The 27,010-nt window shown below is 36.7% G+C and overlaps 1 protein-coding gene across 4 annotated transcripts in view; it reads right to left on the reverse strand.

Moving 5' to 3' along the window:
* SPIDR (scaffold protein involved in DNA repair) overlaps positions 1-27,010 on the reverse strand; it is a 192,556-nt gene that overhangs the window by 65,677 nt on the left and 99,869 nt on the right. For all 4 annotated transcript variants that reach the window (XM_058177653.1, XM_058177652.1, XM_058177655.1 and 1 more), the window contains 2 exons: positions 11,261-11,474; positions 6,643-6,845 (listed from right to left, as the gene is read on the reverse strand). In XM_058177653.1, coding sequence (XP_058033636.1) covers positions 6,643-6,845; positions 11,261-11,474 — 417 coding nt within the window. The remainder of the gene's footprint in view (positions 1-6,642; positions 6,846-11,260; positions 11,475-27,010) is intronic.

Raw genomic sequence — 27,010 nt, forward strand, 5'->3', positions numbered from 1 at the left:
ATAGCTGTTGTTTGGCTTTGTGGTGGTGCTACATCTTCATAGTGGGTGTCAGTCTGCTGCATGTATGGATTGGAGGGGTTTGAAATGGCTAATGTTGCAGCTGCGGTCTGGCTTCTGGTCCTTGGTCGTGCTTCATGATCAGTGTGGGTTTGGGTCTGTTTTCTGGGTGGATGTGTGGTGGTGACAGCCTGTGTGGACCTCGTGAGTGTGGGTCTGGTGTCATTCCTCGTGTTAGGGACTCGTTTGTCAATAAGGCGGGTTTCCAAATGGCTGGTAGGAGGAGGTATCATCTCGTTTGTTCATGCTGTGTGGGCGTTTTCTATCTCAATGGCTTCTCTGATTATTCTGTTGTTAAAGTGTTCAGTTTTGGCGATAGTTCTGGTCTTTTAAAGTCAATATCATGTCCTGTGACTTTAAAGTATTGGACCAGGAAGAAGTTGGTTCCTCTTTGACTGAGTTCTTGTGTTCTTCAAGAACTCAGTCAAAAAAGAGGAACCAACTTCTTCCCTGGTCCAACACTTTAAAGTCACAGGACATGATATTGACTTTAAAAAGACCAGAACTATCGCCAAAACTGAACACTTTAACAACAGAATAATCAGAGAAGCCATTGAGATAGAAAAATGCCCACACAGCATGAACAAACGAGATGATACCTCCCGCCTACCAGCCATTTGGAAACCCGCCCTTATTGACAAACGAGTCCCTAACACGAGGAATGACACCAGACCCACACTCACGAGGTCCACAAAGGATGTCACCACCGCACATCCACCCAGAAAGCAGACCCAAATCCACACTGATCATGAAGCACGACCAAGGACCAGAAGCCAAACCGCAGCTGCAACATTAGCCATTTCAAACCCCTCCAATCCATACATGCAGCAGACTGACACCCACTATGAAGATGTAGCACCACCACAAAGCCAAACAACAGCTATGCAGCTCACCAGCTCAAATCCCCCTGCAACACAGACTAAATTGAGCACAACCAAGCCCCCACCCAAACAGGACACACCCCCATCCAATCAGAGCACAAAAAACCTCCATCCAATCAGAGCACAGCCAAGCTCCCACCCAATCAGTTCAAACCCCCACTAGCAGTTAAAAGAAGAAACAGCTGCGATCACACATTGCTCCCAGAAGCATGAAGCTGAAGCCTGAAGATGACGAATGAGACTTCATGAAACGCCAAGACATTTCCAATTTTACACGGAGAAAACCCGAACAACTAAAGACCTATATATATATATATATATATATATATATATATATATATATATATATATATATATATATATACATATATATATACATACATACATACATACATACATACATACATACATACACATACACATACACATACACAAACATACATACATACACATACACATACACATACACAAACATACACACACACACACATAGTCTTCAAAACTGGACACAGTATTCCAAGTGAGTCTGACTAAAGCCATATGCATTAGGACCTCCTTTTTTATGCTGACTCCTTTGTTCAATACCCCAAAACACACTCCCAGTGTAGTGTTGAGGCTTGAAGTTAACATGCCAATATTAAGACTCAATCCTGGACTAAAGATTTAATTTCAGGATTTAGAATTATGTTTGACCCTACAGGCCTGATGCCTTTGCTGTTGTGAGACTATTACCAATCTCATTGGCACCATAGCTATATAGCAGAACTTTGCAGTTGTGATCCTTCCTGAATATTCAGGCCAATTAACCCTGGAATGGTGAAATCGATAATAAGAGAGATTCAGGGACATTGATCATCAAAATGGTATCTTCAGAACCTTTGAATTCTATTGCCAAATGTTAAATAGCCACAATCCCTCTACTTCAGGCCATCTATACCATCTAACCCTAAGCAAATAGAGATGAGCCTTTTCCAGAGTCCACTTTGATGCCCTCCCATCAGCTCTATTGGTGGGAAGATTTTATGGGACTCCTTATTTGCAGTGACTTTGCCCTTGTGGATCCCAGAAGATAGAGTCTCTCATTCATATTCTCATACAGTGTTCTTTTTATGATACCCAAAAAGGTGATTTGATCACTGCAATCATTTTCAAATACAATGGCCACTTTGAAAAATTTTATGTTTATTATTTTTAAGGAATTCTCCACACTCACATACCAGGTGGCCAAATATCTTCAACTGCACAGACTTTTAAGTAGATATGTCATTTTATTGTCTTTTTTTTCTTTTTCCAATAATGAATAGCTTGTCAAACTATCTTTTTCATTTTAAAGGTCGGTCAAACAATGTAATAAAGATGTTTATTTCATTAATAACTGATATTAGCATAATAAAGAAAATAAAAAACAGCACCAGTAAAGTGTGATTCCTTACTATAGCTGTCGAGCTCAAGGGGATTTGGAGACCTGGATTACCTGTTTGGCTTGTAACTGATTGCCTTATCCTATATGCTGTAACACAAGGTTCCCTTACTTTATACTGTGTAGAAAACTGCCTGACTAAAAATAACAAGGAGAGCATGGGAGAGAAAGAGGCAGGCAAGTTTGCTAGAAGAACATCATAAATTTATTGTGTTCATCCCTAACATATTCACAATATGAGAAGACACGCCAAATTGTTTTGTCCAATTCCTGGGCCACAAATGAATAGCTTGTCAAACTATCTTTTTCATTTTAGGGGGTCCTATTATCTGCCTTCCAGCAGAGCAGATGGAAAATGTTAAATTGAGCATGCAAGAAGGCACTGCAATGTTTAGGCAGTTCCAAAGTAAAGAGACATTTGGCTGATTTGTGGACTTTGTTTCAGATTTAAATTCCAGTGTTTACAGCTGTAAGGAACTAATTCAACTAATTTTGTGATTCCAGTCCAAGACTTGTTATTTAAGAAATGCCCTGACTTGATCATATGATTCTATTTTTAATAGAAGAAGTATATGTCATACAATACCAACAGATATCAAAACAATATCCAAGTAATGAAATTTTAAAATCAGCTTCTATTCTTCAGTGGCTAAATCTTAACTTGATCATTCTAGGATGTCTTCTTTTAGATCATACTTGAGTATATTCAAATTTGGCACACTGTGAGTCAATGCACCAATTCCCCATTGGCTGAAAAAATGAAATGCAGGCCCATTGGGACAATACAGAAGCACACATATGCTTCCTAGTTCTAGCAATCCCTAGAGACAGTCTAGTTCCCAGATTTGTTACAGTTTTTATTTGCTAGACTCCCTCAATCTGCAATTCACTGCTAAAGGAAGCTGCTATACTATTTTTAAAAGCTGACAAACCATCTATTTACATGCTGCTTCCTCTGTTACAGGCATTTATAACTGCAAATTTCAGTGCTGGATACTGTTTTGCCTTCCATATTTTATTCTACATAGGGATGTGGGATGTGTACAGAAAATCTCTAAATCTCAATTAATTCATGTACTCAGTGGGGATTTGGATCAATCTCTGCCATCTTGGTTTTCCATTTAGAATTTCAGAAGATGGGTTTATTCTATCTTTGTAAGGCACTTTTATCTATTAATATATACTACCAAGTAAAAACATTCATTTGTCCTTTGGTCTGAATAAAATTGCTAGTATACATTATTAAGTACTGAATGTAACTTGCACAGATAATATTTTGCTAGGGACTTCAAAAATATCAAAAATAAGGTACAGAATTGAATGTGTTCATGTGTATTTTACAAGGTCACAATTTCCAAAGGGTAGAGAAAGATTATCACAAAATATAGAAGCAGTATTATATTCTGTACAAATCACAATTGTTCCTTAAATTTCAAAGCAGAATCTGATTGTTTTTCTATCTGTAATTGATACATTCAGACAAAAAAAATAAAGTAGCCTGACTAATACTTAAAACAGCTCAGAAACAATTAAAACATATTTCATTTACAAGGCACTTCTATCAGGTAACATATGGTGTTCAGAGAACAACATTTAAATTGTCTGCTTCCAGTTTATCTTGCACTCAAAAATATGCATCCCAGAAGTATTAACAATATCCTTTAAAACCACACTTTCATGAAATGTTTTGTTTAGAAACATTTAGCTGAAAAAAATGAATGGTATGCTGTAAACAGAATGGGAATTGCCCACACACACAAAATGAAGACAGCTAACATTTGTTAACTCAGCAAAATCCTTTCCCTCTCATCCCTCCTGAGTCTCAGCAAATACCAATTTAAAATGAGTCTTGTGTAACTCAAATTTTGACTTTCCTTAGGGTAAACACTACAAATGACCTCAATTCTAATTTGCCTACCTTGAAACATTGGCAATAGCATTGGAAATACTATCTTTACTCAGATGGAGATCTGTCAATAAATTTAATGATGTTTGACTTCAGATAAATGTAAGATAATGTAAGTTGACATATAAACTTTTAACATAGAAGTTAAAAATTATAAAGGAGTTTATGAATAATTTAGATTGAATCAGATAGCCCATTTAGAATTGCATAAATGAAAATGCCAGAAGGCTTATTAATCATTCCTTCTAAAATTGTTGATTTTCGGTAAGTCAAATTAAAATATATATATTCCTCATTACCTATACTTTCCAGATCGCGTATAAATTGTTAAATATTTTGAACTAGGTTGCTTGCCACTAATAGGCACAAATCATCAAAAACATATAATGTGGGATTTAAATCAGGCTGCAGGTTATTATTGCTAATAACTAAATTATTCAAAATATATACACCAAGGTAAACCAGGGTGGATTCAACCTAGTCTTTTAATAAAGCTGCTTATAAAGAAATATTGGGTTCCTGTGAATACTTTTAAGGCAAAAATGAGGATCTATATAGCAGCGATGGTTAACCTTTTTGGCACTGAGTGCCGAAACTGGAGCGTGCGTGCGCACTGGATCACCAGAACCCAGAAGAAACCAGCTGGCCGGTGTGCATGCAAGTGCTGGAACCGGGCAGAGACTAGCTGGCAATGGCATGCGTGCCCACAGAGAGGGCTCTGCATGCCACCTCTGGCATGCATGCCATAGGTTCACCATCACGGCTATATAGGATCTATATAGTTGGATGTGATAGCCAACCTTTATTTTTAGCAGTAGAAAACTGGGGTGTTTTTTTGTTTTTGTTTTTTGCTGCAGAAAATAAAAGTCAACCCACATGTTCCTGTTAATTTGTCTGATAAGAATTTTTATAGGAATAGACTGGAGACATTTTTATGTGTATTTTAGTAACAGCAACCTATCCATTCATGCAACATTCATGTGGACAAAGATCCACACACTGCATTAAGTAACTGAGGGTTTTACATATGGTTTATAGAACAAACAGTGGTGGTCTAGCTCACATATAATCCAAAGCCATAAACTATGATTTGCAAACCACAGAAGCTTGATTCACAATAAAGAAAACATAAACAAACCACTTAATACAAGAGATGATTAAATGCCTAAATGAAAAACTCAAGGAGAGAACCAACCTAAAATTAAGGAGAAATTTCCTGACAAAATAATTAATCAGTGATTAATTGTGAGTACTCAAATGCTGGAGGTTTTTAAGAAACTATTGGACAAAACATTTGTCTGAAATGGTATAGGTCTCCTGCTTCAGCAGAGGGCTGGACTAGAAGACCTCCAAGGTCCCTTCCAACTCTGTTATTATGTTATCAATAAAACTATGCAGTCAAAATTGATGTAATTTCTAATATTGCTTTATCAACATTACCATAAAACATCTGACTACTTCATAGAGAACTGAATAATTATATATTTTTAAATGTATAATGTGAATACCCTTTTTGGTAAGCAGGAATTAAATCCATTGCTATCTGACAGCAAAAAGAGATAAGAGCAAGAAAAGAGATTGCTAATATTGTGAAACCTTGGAATTACGCATCACATTGCTTTTGTAAATAGTGAGCCACAGAAAAGATTTAGAGTTTGTTCTCTCAGTATCTAAGTTCCTTTACTGAAAAATTAGCATCTTCACATACACAAAAAGAGTATGAAGGAAAAAATAAGACAATAAGGTAATAATGCCAGAATATCAGTTAGGAATAACATCAGCAGCAATTTCTGAACAGTAAACCTGGTGATAATACATTCAGCCTTAACAAATCTCAGCTTTTAAACAATGATTAGGTCAGCAACACCATTTATGCTTTATTACTACAATCTTTTCACTAAAACATAATTTTATAACCTTACACATTGTGTGTAGACTATTCCAACATCAGTATCTGGGATTTTCACATAGATTCATTTAAACACCTGGAAGCTATTTTCATTTTGTAAAGAAAGTAGGTTTAATGAATATACTAAGCTAAGTCTTGATTCCATGTCTAATTGTATATTTCACAATATTAATGGATCTGAATGAGCAGACGATGTGGCCTTCCAAACTCAGAAAAGATTCCTGGAATGGACAGTACTTCAAATAAGAAATATTTGAAGCAGCAGAATGTTTCATTGTGTTTTGAGCAAACCAAAGGATTTAAACCAACTTTAACGCTTGTTTCAAAGAAAGATTCTATAGTATTTTTGCATAACTTCAGTAAAAACCAAGATTTTTTATTCTGCTTGAAAACAAATTTATGATAGCTTCTTTTTCAACTTCCTTTTACGTTTTCTTCAGTATTACAAATCTACATTTTTTTTACTTACCTTAAATTCTGAAGGTCTGATTTTAAAAATGGTGCCATGTTCTGAGGAGGATTACTTCCCTGACGATGACATCTGAAACCATCTTCAATAACCAAATAATAGACTCTCTGAATAACTACTTGGACTTGGATTGCAGTGCTTTCAGTTGTCCCTTGCATCTCCACAACATCAAGAAGAGAATCATTCAAGGAAATAACCGATACCTTAGATTAAATATTGAAACAATTCTCTGTATTTTTAGAAGTCTTCATATTGGAACATAAAATCTATTTTAAAAATCCTCAAATTAATACACGAATTATTCGGAAATTAATTATCACATTCTTTTAGAAGTTTAAAGGCCAAACTATCCAGGTTTGTTTTTCCTGGTTTACCAAAATTGGTGAAACAGTTTCCACCATTAGGGATGAATATGTCAGCAATAGCCTCAAAACGCAGGGCTATAAAACTGGGGTCATACTCATTTATTCAGAAGTGAAAGACATGCAATGCTTCCATCTTGCTGCCTTTAACTGTGTTTTTCAGAATGTATTCCAGAACTAGTTGGAAATCATCTTTATACCAAATCAATATGTTTTGGATAACACTGAACAAAAATTAGGCTATATCCATATCTAAAAATAGAGAATTTAGCTTCAGTGTAAAAGCACATTTAGGCCTAAAAACATTTATGAAATACCTCCATATATTTATAAACTGTGTTCTAAGCAAAGTGAAAGCATCAAAGAACAATCATTAAACAGATAATAGAAGATTATTCTATTGGAAAAAAACTTTAACAGGAAGGTTTAAGAGGAAGACTAATGAAGGCCAAAGCACTTGGTTCAAGCTTATCATAAGAGAAATATATAACTAATGGAAGATGATTAAGATAATGATTTATTAAAATTGCAAGATTATTTAAAGCAGAGTAAAATCCAACTCAAGAGTGGGCCTTCAGCCAAATTCCATCTTCCTTAATATTTCCTCCATTTAGATTCCCTTCCCTCTGTGCCATGGGTACTTTTACATATATACCCATGTCTTCAAAACCTACAAGAGCCAGCCCAACCACACAGATCCCTCAGCAACACATACACAAGGACTCAAAAGCTAGTACACTGCTCACTACTCTGTATTTTCCCACTTCTACTACATCTACTCCTACTACTCCTTCAATTATTACTCCTTATATGAGTTCTACTGCTAGAGAACAGTATCTCTATCTGTGCTTTTGGCTTCTTCAGGCTACTTTACAAACACTCACAAATACCAGTACCCCTAACTACCTCTCTGCTCTGCTTTTATAACCAACAATTGCTGTGCAGGCTAGGGACAGGACTTAAAGGGACAGGACAACAGTAGTATAGGTGCTGGCCATTTTGTAGGCACAAAAGACAGTCTTTTTCCTTTTAAAAGAAGAAGTCAAACCTTTGTTTCCCACCTGCTTCTATACAGAAAAATGCCACTCCATTCAGGAAAAATTGGAGAAGATAACTCCCTATCCCTTCTACATAAAGTGTCTTTATGGAGGAAAAGGCATGGAATCACCAGCTTCTATGTCCTTCTTCAGAAATCAAGAGATTCTTTCAGTGATATGATGGTTTGCTTTCTAAGTCCTCCCACATAGGCAGGGTTTTAAGAAGGTTTGTTATCCAGGCCTCTTTGAGCCACACAAAGTCAATAGATCTGCCAGTACTACTTTAGACTAATTATCTTCTGTTAGTAAATTATTCTGGCTATTTATTATCCCAAAACATTTTCTATCTAGAGGAAAGAGAAAAAAGTCTGCAAGAGAAAAAAATAAGATTCTAAACACAGCTCTAAACCACTTTGTAAAAATTATTTACGTTTTTAAAATGTGAACTGTTTGAGAAAGCAGGGAATTCCTTCAAATGAAGAGATCAATAAATATTTATTTGAATCAGGAGGAAGTGCTAATTCCTGGTAAAGAAACTATACTTTGGGAAAACAGAGCTTTATAAACACATGCTCAATATTGCAAATTATATGCTTAAAGCTTCTCAATTTACCTTGCATCTTTCTAAATGCATTTGTATTTATATTTAAATTCTCCAAACTGATTACCGGTAATAAACAAAATACATGGTAAGATTTCTTTAAAATATATCACAAAATAACACATTAAAATTTTGGAGGAGAGTAACAAAAGAAAACTTTCTGTAGATCGCATGCATTTTTTATTGCAACTTACACTGAATATAAAAACTCTACATACCCCTATCAAAATCCCAGGTTTTTGAGATGTAAAAAAATAAGATCAAGATAAATCACTTCATATTTTTGCCATCTTTAATATAACATATAAACTGCATAATTCAATTGAAAAACTGAAATATTTTAGGGGGAAATAACAATAAAAACTTGTAACAATGTGGTTGTATGTGTCCACATCCTTAAACTAATATTTGTTGAAGCACCTTTTCATTTTATGACAGCATTTAGTCTTTTGGGATAAGAGCCTATCAGCATAGCACATCTTGTCATGGGGATCTTTTGCCCACTCTTCTTTGAAAAAGTACTCCAAATCTGTCAGACTGCAAGAGTATCTGCTGTGCACAGTCCTCTTTGGGTCACCCCAGATTTTCAATTGGATTCATGCCCAGGCTCTGGCTGTGCCACTCCAAAATGTTGATCTTCTTCTGGGGAATCCAATCTTTTGTTTATTTAGAGATATGATTTGGGTCATTGTCTTACTGAAAGATGAAATTCCTATTCATCTTCAGCATTTTAGTGGACACCTGAAGATTTTGCATCAAAACTGATTGCTATTTGGAACTGAACTATCTTGATTTAAGTCTTGGTTCCAGCTGAAGAAAAACAGCCCCAAAGAATAATGCTGCCACCACCAAGTTTCACTGTAAGTATAGTGTACTTTGGTGATGTGCAATTATTTTTATGCCAAACATACCTTTTGGAATTGTAGTGAAAAATTTCAACTTAGTATCATAAGACCATAACACATTTTCCCTCATGCTTTTGTTGGATTTGCTGTAGATTTTTGCAAACTGTAGCCAGACTTGGAATTTTTTTTTAGAAGGAAAGGTTTCTGTCTTGCCACTCTACTCCACAGGCTAGACATATGAAGAATATGGAAATTGTTGTCACATGTAATACACAAACAGTACTTGCCAGATATTCCTGCAGCTCCTCTAAAGTTACTCTAGCCTCTTGGCAGTTTTTCAGGCCAGTTTTCTTCTTTTTTTAAATCAAGTTTGAGGGACATCCAATTCTTGGTAATGTCACTGTTATATTTTCTCCACTTGTTAATGATTGTCCTCATTGTGTGCCACGGTACATCCAATGCCTTGGAACATTTTTTATACTCTTCTCCTGACTGGTATCTTCCAACAAGGAGATCGAGTTGATGCTCTGTAAGCTCTTTGTAGACCTGTCTTCTGCTGTCAGAGGCTAATGAATACAGGTAGTCCTCCACTTCTAATAACTGAACCCCAAATTTCAGTTGTTAAGTGAGACATTTGTTAAGTAAACTTTGCCCCATTTTATGACCTTTCTTGCCACATTTGTTAAATGAATCACTGCGGTTGATAAGTTAGTAACCTGGTTGTTAAGTGAATCTGGTTTCCCCATTGACTTTGCTTGCCAGAAAGTCGCAAAAGGTGCTCACATGACCCCAGGACATTGCAATCTTCAAAAATACCTGCTGGTTGCCAAGTGTCTGAATTTTGATCATGTGACCATGGAGATGCTGCAATGGTCATCAGTGTGAAAAATGTCAAAAATTAATATTTTCAGTCCATTTAATTTAATGAATGGCCATTAAAAGAACTGTTGTAAGTCAAGGACTACCAGTATATGTCCCATCCCTCCCCCCCCAAAAAAACCCTACTAGATTAGCTGAACTTTATATGGGTTTGATCAAAGTCACTTTAATTGATAGCAGGTATGTACTGACTACTATCTAACATTAGTTTGAATGTGACTGATTAATTATGAACATAGAGGCATTGCTACTTATAAGAAGGTGTGCACACTTATGCAGCTACATTATTGTAAGTTTTTTATTGTTATTTTTGCCCCTAAAAGATTTCAGTTTGTTTCAAACAAGTTTTTCACAGTTGGCAATGTGCTCGCCTAGAAACTGTGGAGACTATTTACTCCCACCTTAGGAATGAAAACCAGCTGGGTAATTGTAGGTCAGTCACTGTGTGCCAAACCCACCTCACAGGATTGTAGTTGTGAGGAAAGCAGGAGGAAGAAGGAGTACTAGGTATTTTTGCCACCTTGGGTTACTACTAAAGTAATAGAGATGAGATAAAAACTTAACAAACAAATAAAATACATAAAGTCACAAATGGCAATCCCATGACTGCAGGCAAGTGAATAGCCAGAGCTATGAGAACCAGTCAGAAGTACAATTCTTTCAGCCTTCGCCCCTTGAGTTTGAACAGTTGCTGATCAAGTGATTGTTAAATGAAGACCACTTGTACTAGAGACTGCAGGAGAAAAATGCTTGTAAAAAATTATATGAAACTTATTCCCTATCAAACATTCAAATTTGCTCAAATGGGAACATATACAAATTCTTGTGTTCATTATTTTCAAAGATTTATTCATCAATTTATTATAAAGCATTAAATCATAAAATAAACCTTACCTGATTTGCATGTGTTAAAGAGCAATTGTCTTTTATATCAGATAAATTAAATACCCAGGCTAAAGATACATTCCTTTTAGCAAGCATTGGCTCATGCAAGAGGGGCTTGTCCATATCAGTAGATATATCTGTTGATTCTTTAAGAGTGATCTTTTGACTGAAATATGTATTCAGGATAACTGGAATATTTTCATTCCGCAGAAAGAGTTTTTGCCTGAAACAATGGATACATTTTGTTAGCTTTCAAATTATTTTGAATAATGATCTACTTCAGTTTTATGTATTGATTGCTTTCCTGCACTTAAACACAATGAATGAAAATTATTTATTTGTTTTAACAATATGAAGGTATTAAAATAATTTATTTTAATTTAATTAATTAATTAATTAATTTATTTATTTATTTATTTATTTGATTTGATTTTTATACCGCCCTTCTCCCGAAGGACTCAGGGCGGTGTACAGGCATAATAAAAACCGACAATACAATATACAGGTTTAAAATACGATTTAAAAAACTTATTAAATTAGCCCAGCAATTAAAATTTACCATACTAAAAAACCCCGTTTAAAATTAATAAATTCAACATTTAAAAACCCAATTTAAGCCAGCCTGAATAAAAAGATGAGTCTTGAGTTCATGACGAAATGTCCAAGGTCAGGTATTTGGCGTAGGCCGGGAAGCTCGTTCCAGAGTGTACAGAGAAGGCCCTTCCCTTGGGGCCCCCCAGCCGACATTGTTTGGCGGACGGCACCCTGAGAAGTCCCTCTCTATGGGAGCGTACGGGTCGGTGGGAGGCGTGTGGTAACAGCAGGCGGTCCCGTAAGTACCCAGGTCCTAAGCCATGGAGCGCTTTAAAGGTCATAACCAACACCTTAAAGTGCACCCGGAAGGCCACAGGCAGCCAGTGCAGTCTGCGCAATTTAATAAAATAATTAATAATGAGCTAAGTTTTAGCTATCCAAAGACATAAAATATTGACCAAATGACACCAGGTAAAAGATAACTGCACTTGCAACATATTCAGGGGTGAAATGCTGCCAGCTCTATCTGGCTCATGGGAGACGGTAGCACCGGTGGCAGTTAGTTCAGAGAACCAGTAGCGCCGGCGGCGGGAGGCTCTGCCCCCCAAACCGGGATACCATCATGTACCAGTTTTGATCATCTCTGCAGGCACAGGATTTGCGCATGTACAGATGATGGTGCGTGCGCAGACAATGGCGCACGTACAGCGCGTGCAAATTAGCAAACCAGTAGAAAACGTAAGTACATTTCACTGCTGAACATATTTCAAATTTGTATCCTAAGATTTTCTTGCTTCTTGCTTCCTTAAAAAAGCACTTAAAATCATAAAGTTAGCACAAATGCTAAGAGTAATTAAATGTAAAGGTAAAGGTTGCTGACTCTAGGGGTGGTGCTCATCTTCCTTTCAAAGCCGAAGAGCCAGCGCTGTCCGAAGACGTCTCCGTGGTCATGTGGCCGGCATGATTCAATGCCAAAGGCGCACGGAACGCTGTTACCTTCCCATCAAAGGTGGTCCCTATTTTTTCTACTTGCACTTTTACGTGCTTTCGAAACTGCTAGGTTGGCAGAAGCTGGGACAAGTAACAGGAGCTCACCCCGTTACACGGGAGCACTAGGGATTCGAACCCCTGAGCTTTCGATCAACAAGCTCAACGTCCTAGCCCCTGAGCCACCGCGTCCCTAAGAGTAACTACAGAGGTTTTATTTGTACTTTATTTTTTTAAATAAAATATAATTCCATATATACGAAAATAATGCACACAAATAATTTTAATGACATTTGTGAATAAACCCAGAATGTTGAAGCCAACTATAAGCAATTTGAATTAAGAAAATTAGAATAGTTACTAGGACTTCTAAAAATAGCACAAGACAAATTTTTCCTGTGTTTAATATTCTAAACGAATAGAATAGAATAGAATAGAATAGAATAGAATAGAATAGAATAGAATAGAATAGAATAGAATAGAATAGAATAGAATAGGAGTAGAGTATGGCTGGGACTTGTTTGTCACGAAAATTGACACTGGACCCAGGATAACACACGACGCCACCACCAATCATCCTCACCAGATTCAAAACCAAACCCATCCCACAGACGAAACACAACCACCATCCAGAGGCCAGACCACACTGGCACCACTGGCTGCTGAACCCCCGTCCAATCCCCACAGGGCAGGCTGACACACGCCAGAAGCACATGACAAGACCTCAGACTCGGAGCCAAACGAAAACCCGGGATGCTGCATCACAGCTATCTGCTCAGGACATTACATCACAGAACCCAAGAAGCCACAACACCAAAGCTCAGGACGTTAAAACACAACCAACCACCCAGGATGTTGCAGCACAAGACTCAGGACGTCACATTTCCAGAACTCAGGACATTTCCACACAGCCCATTACCACTACAGGAGATCACATTTCCAGAACTCAGGACGTTTCCACACAGCCCATTACCACTACAGGAGGTCACATTCCCAGAACTTAAGACATTTCCACACAGCCCATTACCCAGGTCGTTACAACACTAAAGACTAATGAGCACACAACTAGGACCACATACACACAGGATGCTACGAAACAGCTGACTAATCTGCAAACACCCATCCCACCTACCGATCAAGATACAGCCACACAGCCAACCAACCCATTTACAGCAACAAAGCCTACATTCCACACCTCCCACCAGTATTTATAGAGAGACGGCAACTCCGACCATGCTTTGCTCGCACAAGCACAAAGCCGCAAGTACCAGCCTGAAGATAACAAGTGAGACCTTGTTGAAACGTTTGTCAAGATACTTTCAACCTTACATGGGAGAAGACCCGAATACGCCAAGACCTACATACCTATACTCGTGAAAACCTACGAATATGTGTGTGTGTATGTGTGTGTGTGTGTGTGTGTGTGTGTGTGTGTGTGTGTGTGTGTGTGTGTGTGTGTGTGTGTGTGTGTGTAAAGTCTCATTCGTCATCTTCAGGCTTCAGCTGCTTCTGGGAGCAAGCTTCTTGCTCCCAGAAGCACGAAGCTGAAGCCTGAAGATGACGAATGAGACTTTGTCGAACGTCGCCAAGACACTTCCAATTTTACGCGGGAGAAAACCCGAATAACCAAAGACCTACATACAAACACCCGCGAAAACCTCAGAAAACATATATATATATATATATCTGTATATGTATATGTATATTTTCTACCTCTACTCAAGGCCCCAGCTTAACAGCTGCATAAACAAATAGAGACAGAACCAATTGGAATGGTAAAACAACAAAATGAGATTGTACAGTATATAGTAAGTGTGTGACAGGCAAATCTTAAAATCAGCAAGATATATAAGTGAGTCCATTTTATTACTAATAAACAACCATTAGTGAAAAGTAAATAAAAATGATGAGAAACAACATCAGAGAGTTGAGAAACAACTATCAGAGAATCGTGGGTTTTTTGCCACTGTCAGAGAGTTGTATATTTTCAAACTGGCACATGAAGAGGCCACTGCCTTTTCTCCCAAAAGAAGTACAATACTGAGAAATGGAAAGGAGTATAGCACGTGAATAGATTCTATCATTACATTCTTGACTTACAACAGGTCGTTTAGTGACCGTTCAAAGTTACAACACTGAAAAGTGTGACTTATGACCATTTTCACAGTAACGAACTTTGCAGCAGCCCCATGATCATGAGATCAAAATTCAGATCTTTGGCAACTGGTTCATATTTATGACTGTTGCTGTTTCCCAAGGTCATGACCTTTTTGGGACCTTCTGACAAGTAAAGTCAATGGAGAAGCCACCTTCACTTAACAACTGGGTTACTAATATATCAACTGCAGTGATTCACTTAACAACTGTGGCAACAAAAGTTGTAAAATGGGGCAAAACTCACTTAACAAATGTCTCACTTAACGACAGAAATTTTGAGCTCAATCATACTTAAGTCAAGGACTACCTATATTCTTACAATTACATTTATCATTATATACCAAGGCACTGTCTAGGATTCTTTAGAACATAAAAACAAGTTTTAAGAAATAAGTACCAGTTGCTGTGTATGATAGCATCACTTAAAAAAAAACAAAAAAACAAAGATTTATTTTTACAAAAACATTAAGAACATTTTTAAAATCCAGCCTATACCTTTATATCTATTTTTCACAAGGTTGGTTAAAATGGATTAATTTATCATTTAATCTACCAGTTTCTTAAATTATGTGGGTTACACTCCATATCCTAAAATTAGAGCATAATGGACAGAAGGCGGATATCATTCCAAATATATGAAGGCCTCTAGATTTTTACAGTAACAAAAGCATTGATTTGCCTAGAAAATAATTTCCCTCAAAGCATTAAGAGCTGTCTGCATATTCTGGATTTAAAGTGCCTTGGCTGATGTAATAGAGTTAGAGAACAACAAAGTTGGAAGGGACCTTGGAGGTCTTCTAGTCGAACCCCTGCTCAGGCAGGAAACCCTATAATCTTTCAGACAAATTGCTGTCCAATTTCTTCTTAAAAACCTCCAGTGATGGAATACTGACAACTTCTGAAGGCATATTGTTCCACTGATTAATTGTTCTGTCAGGAAACTTCTCCTTAGTCCTAGGTTGGTTCTCTCATTGATTACTTTCATCCATTGCTTCTGCCTTCAGCTGCTTTGAAGAATAGGTTGACACCCCTCCTCTTCCTTGTGGCAGCCCCTCAAATACTGGAAGACTGATATCATGTCACCCCTAATCCACTTTTCATTAAACTAGACATACCCAATTTCTGCATTTGTTCTTCATATATATATAATATTTTGATTCTGTGAGTTATCTAATTAACTAACTAGAGCATACAAAACATTTGCCAGACCTATTCTTGAATACTGCTCATCAGTCTGGAACCCACACCATATCTCTGACATAAATACAATAGAACGCATCCAGAAATATTTTACTAGAAGAGTTTTTCACTCCTCCAAAAACAACAAAATACCTTATGCCACCAGGCTTGAAATCCTGGGATTAGAAAACTTACAACTACGTCGACTTCGACATGATCTGTGTTTAACACACAAAATCATCTATTGCAATATCCTTCCTGTAAATGATTACTTCAGCTTCAATCGCAATATTACAAGAGCAAAAAATAGATTCAAGCTTAATGTCAACCGCTTCAAACTTGATTGCAGAAAATATGACTTCTGCAACAGAGTTGTTAATGCTTAGAACTCATTACCTGACTCCATAGTCTCTACAAAAAATCCCAAAATTTTCAACCAAAAACTGTTTACTATTGACCTCACCCCATTCCTAAGAGGACTATAAGGGGCGTGCATAAGAGCACAAAAGTGCCTACCGTTCCTGTCCTATTGTTCTCTTTATTATATATAATTAATATAGCTATGCATATCCTTTACATACATACATATATATACATATATATAAATTTTCATGATATGTTTTTCTTTTTTTTACTATGACAATGTTTATGTATACTGTTGTGACAAAATTAAATAAAAAATAATAATAATTATTATATAAAATAATGTAGAATAACATATCTGTAAATTTTAAAAAGCCAATAAAATAAATCAACTGTGACTTAGGGCGAAGTTTTGAATAAAATCGTTATTCATTTAAATGGATTCAGAAAGATAAACAATTAAGCTGAAGTTATTCTGAAGTTTGGTGAATTCCATAATACAAAAAGTAAAGAGGAAACGATGTAACTATCCTTACATAACCCCACAGCCTTGACTAATGCCCCTTTTATTCAAAGCATCATGATCACTGCCTGCTTCATAGCACAAAAAATTTATAATGAATTGTAATATTGAAAAGTTGAAATTTCTGTTCAATTGAATATATATTTCAGATAATTCAACAATACTTATTTTTAAAAAGAAATCAAGAAAAGAAAAAAGGGAGGGTGACATTACTTCCCAACTATAAGTTGCTCTGTCAATCGTTTACAAAGACAACATTTCACAGCCAACTTAAATCACTACACTACAAAACTATTAGCAGCTCAAAATAAAAATATGATGATATGATATATATAATATAATATAACAGGATAATAAAAATATTTGAAAGTTTAACTAATCTTTCAGAGATTTATGATCTATGTATAAGTCGTATGTTATTTATTCAGGAAACGTAGCTAAATTATACCATTTATTTTTTATTTATTTTATTTTATAATTGAATTTCTATACCGCCCTTCTCCTGGGCGGTTTACAGCCTGGGCGGTTTACAGCCATATTAAAATACAAATATAAATAACAATATTTAAAAACAAATTAAAACCAAATATTTAATGGCCAGAACAACTAAAACGGTCAAAGACCGATTTAAAACCCGTTTAAAATACAATAAAATATTTCTTAGGCTAATCCCGCACGATGAAATAGTAAAGTCTTCAGTTCACGTTTGAAGGCCCGGAGGTCGGGGAATTGTCGTAACCCCGGAGGCAGCTCGTTCCATAGGGCCGGTGCTGCCACAGAGAAGGCCCTCCCACTGGGGGCCGCCAACCGACATTGTTTGGTAGATGGCACCCTGAGGAGGCCCGCTCTGTGGGAGCGCACAGGTCGTTGGGAGGCTATCGGTGGCAGAAGGCGGTCTCGTAGATAACCCGGTCCTAAGCCATGGAGCACTTTAAAGGTGGTAACCAACACCTTGAAGTGCACCCGGAAGGCTACCGGCAGCCAGTGCAGGCTGCGCAGGATAGGTGTTATATGGGAGCAACACGGTGCTCCCTCTATCACCCGTGCGGCCGCATTCTGGACTAGCTGGAGCCTTCTGGTGCTCTTCAAGGGGAGCCCCATGTAGAGAGCATTGCAATAGTCCAGGCTGGAAGTAACGAGGGCATGAGTGACCGTGTGCAAGGAGTCCCAGTCAAGGAAGGGGCGCAACTGGCGAACCTGATAAAATGCTCCCCTGGCGACAACCGTCAGGTGTTCTTCTAAAGACAGCCGATCGTCCAGGAGAACGCCTAAGTTGCGCACTCTTCCCCTGGGGGTCAATACTTCTCCCCCAACAGTCAGCGATGGCGTAAGCTGACTGTACCGGGACGCCAGAACCCATAGCCATTTTGTCTTGGAGGGGTTGAGCTGGAGCCTGTTCCTCCCCATCCAGACCCGCACGGCTTCAAGACACCGGCCCATCACCTCGACGGCTTCATTGGGGTGGTTTGGGGTGGAAATGTACAGTTGAGTATCATCAGCGTACAGATGGTAATCCATCCCGAAACCACGGATAACCTCACCCAGCGGCTTCATGTAGATGTTGAACAGGAGAGGCGAGAGAACCGACCCCTGAGGCACCCCACAAGTGAGGCACCTTGAGGTCGATCTCTGCCCCCCTGCCAACACCGTCTGCGAACGGTCAGAGAGATACCATAACTACATACATACATGGCAAGAAAATATGTAGCATATATGTAGCTTTGGATCACCCCCTCTCACTCTCCACCCCACCCCTGTGCTGAAGGGTTCTGAAGGTAGAATTTCCTCTCTGAACAGATAGTCCTGGGGTTATGACAGAAATTGGGACTGTATAATTGGTAGCCAAAGTCAAAACCACCTGAATCATCAATTCAACCATCCTTTAGGCTCTGTGACATATTCCACAACCCATGTCCTATGGCATAATCAGATTATGGCATAACGAAGCTGTATGAGAGGCCACCAGAGTTGGAACTAATATCCACTGTGCCAGATATTTGACAACCACTATTTGAATTACTGATTTTCATATAAGTATTCACAAAGCTCTGCAATTAGTTATAGCGGCCAACATAAATGGATGAAACACACAATCCAGCAGAAATCATACTGCTTTTGCAAAGAAAATGTAAACAATCTTTGTATATGTTGTTATCTGACAATTATTTTCTTCTACTTTTCCAATTTTTCTAGGATCTGCCTATAGAGAATTCATCATAGCTTAAAGTGAATACTTGTTCACATCAACCTACTCCCCCCATATCAGGACCCAGATTTATATTGGGAAAGAGGGATGCTCTGCAATTTGTGATTAAAAAATTGTAAATGCTGACACTAATCTTGTGACTGCTGTCATTTCTTGTTGAGTTTTGGAGTGTTTATGTATGTTTTTAATACAAGATTTAATTTAGCATATCAAACAAACTAACCTGGAAACTGAAAAGCAGCACTTTAAAAAAATGACTTAAAACATTTTGACATTCTCAATAGGTTTAGGAAGAACAGTTGAAATTAAGGGAACATTGTATGGTGAACTAAGAACCATATTCTTACATAAAATGTAAATGAACTTATTCATCTTTGGGGGATTTCCCCTCTCTCTTACCTAATCTCTTCCAGGATACGGTGCTCACAAGGAATTCTTCTCATTTAGCCAGTTACAATACTCCAAAGAAGGCAAGTTGCCAATTAGCAAACACAATGAGTACATGAGTATTTAAGAAAATACACAAAAAAAGCATTCAATTTCATGTGAGAGGAACACTTTTCATTAACTGTAATTTGAAACCTGCTTTATAAAAGAAGGCTTTAAAACAGAAATATTGTTCCTTGCTAGCAAATCTACTAATTATTGAGGAGCCAAGAGCAACCTGCCAACAAAATCCAAACATTTATCTCACAATAAATGGGTGCAGCAAACCCACAAAATATGAGAAGTAAGAAATGTGGCAAGTCAAAGTCATTACTAAAGAAGGCTACATGGATAAAATCAAGTACTGGAAGTAGAAAAGAAGACTAAAATCAAGACAAGTTTTAGTCTAAATCAGTGGTTCCCAATTAGCAATTTTATTTTTAATGGGGGCAATTTGGAACCTTGTTTAAACCAAGTTAATGGCCTTTTAGACTTCCTCCGTGTGATTGGGGGTTCACTTTTTGAATAGTAAGAATTCTATGTCACCGAAGGGTGGGGGGCATCAGGATTTTAGAGATGCTTAGGTAGGGCATGGCCAAAAACCGGTTGGGAATCACTGGTCTAAATAGATGAAAACAAAGTCATTAGGATTTCAGTCTTTATCCAAAAGGTAGTATAAAAATATATAGTTTTGCTGAATAACTTTTAAAAGGAAATCTTTAATGCATTTGTTAAATTACTTTCTTTTTCTTCTACAACCACACAAGGCCTTTCACATTAATTTAAACATATATAAAATAAGAATAAAGTGAATATGTAAAAATCAAAATTAATATCATTAACATTATTTATTTCTTTATTGAATTTATTTGCCTTCCATCTTATAGTGAACAATTAACAGTTTTAATTAACAGTTAAACATTTGACAAAGATGCTTTTTAAACTATTTTCTTAGTTTGTATTCCATAGGGAGTACATTTAATAACCTGGAAACAATACATGACAAAACCTTTTCAAGTATTGCAGATAAATGAATTTCTGGCAGCACCAAGGGAATCTTTAATGATATAAGTTTTAGGTCAATGATATTAGGCATTATATACCCCTATTTTAATTAAGCTAAATATGCATAATTGAAATAAGCTTCAATTATGCATAATCTTCTGTACATATTAATATGCTCCCATTCCCCCAAATTGTTTTCAGACCAGGAACTCTTTTCATAATCACCTTATCAAAGCTGTTGTTTGGGGGAGGGGGAGGTAGAACATACAGTAAAAAGTTCTAAAAACAAAAGCCCAGAGGAAAATTACACCTTGGATTCAATCTAAATGACATATCTCTGTGAGGGATTCCTATTCTGAGAGTTTCACTTCAGTTTCTTGAACCTAAATTTCCATGAAAAAATTCCCCATCCTCCTGAAATATATCAAGAGCAATAACCCTCAGGGCAAAAAATCCAAAATCCCATAAGGATAAAATATGGGAGTATGAATCAGACCTAACTGGAAAAATTTGAAAGGATGTCTAGAAAAATAAGTAAAATGATCACATTTTGCCTTAAACTATGATAATCTGAATGAGCCTCAAGTGGAACATTCAGACTAAAGACCTGGGAAAAGCCTGTACTGAAAGCCTTTCTGTTTAGAACTTGAAGTATGAAAGAATCTCTCCACCATTTCTTAGTTTGTTACTTCTCTGGACTGAAATACCTTGACTAAAAGAAGAAAACAAAGCAACACAGACATCTTCTAGATTTTATTATTGTTGGTTGCACAGCAGGACTTTTAGACTGAATTTCACATACTGTTCACTTGTTTAGACTTTTTACGGATCTGGGATAGGCAGATGTTTAATAATATTAAAAATATCATCATAGGATGTAAGCTTTTCAACATAAACCTGCCTTTTGCAATTGCAACTGGTGGTAAATTTATCAGTGCTGATGCTGTTCAGTTGATGCTCCAGATGTTTCGGAATTGTTCTCAAGGCACCCAATACAATTGGTTTTGTAATTTGCTTACTTTTGTCACAGTTGATCTACTTCTATTTGCAGGTTTTGTGATGTTCTCCAGGTTGTTTGTTTGTTTGACTGTCTTGTTTCTAGATATTGCAATGTCTATTATCCAGACTTTTGTCTTAACTGTTAAGTTCAGGGGTTGTGCAGCAGATACTTGTCTATATGAATTCTATAGTCCGAGAGCACTTTAGCTCCTTCTTATCAAGGTCTTTTAGTTCTGCTTGAGTCCAATCTACTATTCCACCTATGTTATCTATAATGACTGGGAATGCCTAGGTAATAATTGCCTTGATGGAATTTCTTCCACTGAGTTTGGTCTGCAAGATCTTCACTTTCATGATGTATTCACTTTCTAGTCTTCTTCTTTACTTCAGTGTACTTGATGATGAAGAATCTTGAAGGATGCCAGGTATCTGTAGTGATCGTCTTCATCCAGACTTATTTCCAAGTTATTTCCATGGAGTTTCTTGTTTCCTTCAGTTTTTCAAAATTTTTCCTTTAATGTCAGTGAGAGTGGCACATTTGTTTACCTAAAGTAAGCCCCCCAACCCTGCAGAATTTTAGAAAGACATTTAAGACTAGGATCTTAACCCAGTGCTCCTATCAAGCGGGATACAACACAGTTTTATTTCAATCTCCTTTTAATTGTTATATGTTATTTTAGTGATGTGTTCCATGCACTTCTGGCATATAGCCATGCTGGCCACATGATCATAGAAATTGTCTTCAGACAAGAAACAAAGATGAGCACTGTGCCCTAGAATCGGACATGGCTGACAGGGAAACCTTTACCATTTACTTTTTTTCTTTTGTATTTTTATCTAACAGCTGTGTATGTTACCTAATCACAATGTTTGAGTTGGGCAGTAATAAAAATGTTATAAATAAATAAATAAAACTATCAGGAAAAACCGTGAACTATACTTATTAAAGGAGCAAGTTTATATCACAAGAAGAAAAGTGTCATTGTCTTTTTTTGTCGGCCAAAAAATAGACTTCCAAGCCCATATAAGGTATTCTGCTGAAATTGATCGACAATGGATACTATGAAACTACCACAGTTCAAATAAAACTGTTAAATGAAATTTCAACTTTTGATCATTAAGTATTTTCTCATGATCAAAAATAATGTGAAAGTGGAAACATCTGGAAGAAATACATGCTTGTTAACCTTTTAAAACATTAAAAGAAATTAGCATGCACTTAAATATGAAATAATTCCTATTTCATAAGAATTGTACTATTTGATGTAAAACATGAAACAAAAGGCAGTGATTGAAAAGTTATATAGATAAAAGGATGGAACGTGCTTGGGAATAAATTCAAGAATTAAATTAAAAGAATCAAGTTCATGCAATGGTTCAATATAGAATGTTTAACGAAATTTCTTAACCTGAACATATTTGCATTAGATAGGGGACATAGCACATATTGCATATTTTTTGAATGCAAACTGTATAGTAAAAAGAAATCAGTCTTGATCCATACATTAGACAACAGCCAGTTGGTATTCACCCATTAGCACAATAGATTTTACATGTGAATAGAATCCAAATGACATATTGTATTGCCTTTTACTTGAATAAAACAGAACAAATGAGAATTGTATATGTAGATCTGACTGGAATACATTGGAGGAGTGATACAGAAATACTATTTCTATTTTCTTTTAATTTGTTCTTTTATTCTTTTTTATATGGTCTTATTTTTGTATTTTGACATAGCTTGTATTTTGTATTTTGACATAGTTTCATGGCTAATCAATAAAATATCTTCTTCTTCATCATCTTCAAGCTGGAAAATGTAGAAAGAGAGGAAGTAGAAACAATAGTTTTTTCTCCTACAAATAATAGAATTGAAGGAGGGAAACAACTAGATACAGATAATCCTTTAAAATATTATTAGAAAGGGGGAGATCACTCATACCTTTATGGAACTGTAATGTAACTGATGGAAAAGCACAAATGGAGGAATTCTATAGTTCGTGACTATAATATAAATTAGGAAGTCTTTGTATTTAAAGAAAGTCACTGGCACAAATGAACATATAACTTGCCATGTCTACTATAGCAACTTGACATTTTCTGCAAAACAAATGTGACACAGAGCAAAAACTTGCTAAATTTGCCAACGCTGGAATGTTCCTGCTCATCCTGGCTTTTCTCTTCTAAGTACAACTGGAATGTTATACATTTCTAAACTTTGCCTCTCAGCAAAGCCTAGATTATTTTATGACTATATTGTGACTTATTCACTACATCAATTAAAAACCAGTTATTTGGCCTGTATTTTAAAATTCAATCTTGGAGGCTTTTTAACTACAGACTGTACCCATTACAAAAAGTAGAAACATCTAAATATGATTTTTGACATTTGGTTTATGAATTTTGTTCCTCCTCTCTGAACAAATTCCAAGGTCTACACTGAACACTGACAAAACACCATGTTCTTTCTAGGTTCAACATACTGCATACTCTTGCAAAGAATGCAGCGTGCCAAAGCAGAAACCCCTTTGAACCAGAAGCTTTATATAGAAGCTAACTATATAAATACACACTAACTCTGTATACCTTTGAATGACTGTTATTCTTACCATTTATGTAATAACCTGATATACAATATTAAGTTTTCTGTATAGTCCTACTGAAGGAACATTTTCTCCTTTTAACAGATTCACAAATATGATCCGTTTCTACTTAACTCTTCTGTGAAGTCCAAGAAATATTTTAATATTAGAAAAAGCAAATCTGCTAAGCTTAAAAAAATAAGAATCAAAACTTAATTGACTGTTTTGACTAATTAAAAAATGCCAATTGTAAAATCAATATTACAGGTCATCCCCATTTTTAGTATCAGACAATTTACATCTCAAGTTTGGATTGAATAAGAAATTCTAGTTTAAAAAAAACATGCACATGGTGCTTTTCCAAAGCTTAGATAGAACCCCAGAAAATACATCTACAATTAAAAAAATCCAGAAGTAAAATAACTCACTGATAGATATTATATTTGCTCTACAGGTTAATATTTTACATTTGTATAGAATTGTTCATTATTATAATAATATTAAATTTATTTGCTGCCCATCTAACGGTTTGAGGTGACTCTGAGCAGCTTACAATTAAATAAAATATGCAAACATAAAAATAATTATAAACAAAAAAGGTTAATATTTTAAAAAATAAAACAAACTACAAACCCTGGGTTTGGAGTAGTGAGATAGTGGTACCACCAAACTGCACCAACCATTTCTAGCCTACAGCTTCTATTTCAGAACTCCAAGCCAACTGACACAGCCGTTTCAAGGCTTTTCTTAAGGCTAAAGGAGAGGGAACAGATCTCATTTCCATTTCTTCTCTGGGAAGATGTTCCAAGGGGCAGAGGGCATGGCAGAAAAGCTCTTCTCCTGGATCCCACCAGCTGAAATCCCTTAGCTGATGTGATCCACAATAGGCCCCTTCTGACAGCATTAGTGGGATGAGGCAGTTGCATTGGGGAAATAAGATTCCATAGACATTCTTGACCTATGCCATAGAAGGCTTTAAAGGTGGTAAGCAACATGAGTGCAGCTCACATAACAATGGTGTTACACATGCCATCGTAGGGGCCTCCAAAACTATCTTCACTGGTGCATTCTGAAGCAATTGTAGCTTCTGAATAATCTTCAAGGGTAGCTCCCTATAGAGTGTGTTGCAATAATCCAAACAAGAGATGATCAGTGAGGCAGGAAGGGCCTCAAAATTCAGAAAAGGGTGCAGTTGGTGGACAACATGAAGTCGTGCAAAGGTTCTCCTAGCCATGACTGCCATATGCTCTTTAAGCAGGAACTGTGAGTCTAGCTGCACACTGGCTCTGTCTTGGGTAGTATACCCTCATCAAGAACTAAAGAAGATAAACCTCTGGCTCCCAAGGCTCTGAATACCCACAGTCACTCCATCTCACCAGGATTCATCTGAAACCTGCTGTCCCCCATCCAGGTCCCCATGGCATCCAGGCACCACAAAAGGTTAACAATAGCCTTGCTAGGGTCACAAGGGATGGAGATGTAAAGCTAGGTATCAGTAGCATATTGATGGCATCTCATCCCATAGTGTCAGATAATCTCACCAGTGGTTTCATGTAGCTGTTAAAAAGGAGCCAAGAGAACAGCAAGCCCTGAAATACTCTATAAAGTAGCTGCAGCAGACTGGACTTCTTGCACCCTATCAACACCAACTGAAAATAGCCATGGAGAAAGTACAACCAGCCCAACCCTGCATCGCCCAATCTCAAATCCCACAGCTATTCCATGGTTGATGGTAGTGAAAGCTGCCAAGTGGTCAAGGAGAGCAAGGATGGATGCACTACCCCCATTCCTAGATGGGAAGGTGAAAAACTGGACAAAAATTGCCCAGTAAGATGGGGTCTAATGGTGGCTTCTTATGTAGGGGGAAGACCCTGTCCTCCTTAAAGTGTGTTCGGAAAGCCCTCTCTTGCAGTGACACATTAATCACTGCATGCACCCACCCAGAAATCACCATCCTGGAAGCTTTCAATAACCATAAGGGACACCATGCTTAGATTCAAACTGAAAGAGAATCTGACCAATTTTATCTATCAGGTTTTGCATAAATTCCACTGCCCGGCCCTGAGGATGATCATCTGAGCCCTTCTTTCCATGGATGGACTGGATGACCTTAAACAAGGCTGTCAGGCAACACTCTACGAATGCAATAATTGTGGAGAAAGAAATGACGTTTTGCTGCTCCTACTGCCACAGTGTAGGGCTTAATCGCAATTTGTGTTCAATCACATTCATTCTTTGTTTTCCGCCAGCGGGCCTAGGAATTATTAGGCCATTGCAACTAGGAGACCAGTTTTCAGCACACAATGAACTGGATCCAAGCGTAAAAACAATTCATTAAAATCAAATAGATTTAATTTAGCAACAATTAATTTCAGTCTCATTGATTTCAGAGGATCTAACGATCTTTAAACAATTTTAAAAAGAATATGCTTTCTGAACATTTGGTCCATTTCTTCTGTTTGCTTTCTGCTTTGTGTGTGAATGAGAGAATATGAACAAAAAATTATATTCTGTTTCATAACAATTATAAATTATACTATTATATAATTGTATATTGTAAATTGATAATATTCAACAATCCATTCTATAATTATATGTGTAATTTTAATTACATATTTTAAAAACTGTAACCAATAATCTAATAATGGAGATCAAGCCTCTTCTTGAAAACTGAATCCTTCATAAAAGCTCAGTTTCTACTTAATAAAGCAACGTTTCTTTTCTTTCAGCAATAGTGGCCAAATATTTGTGCTCATTTGAAATTATCACTAAACATATCGGAATGGGCTTTGGAACAA

Source organism: Ahaetulla prasina, chromosome 3, assembly GCF_028640845.1.
Source record: "Ahaetulla prasina isolate Xishuangbanna chromosome 3, ASM2864084v1, whole genome shotgun sequence".
Lineage (NCBI taxonomy): Eukaryota > Metazoa > Chordata > Lepidosauria > Squamata > Colubridae > Ahaetulla > Ahaetulla prasina.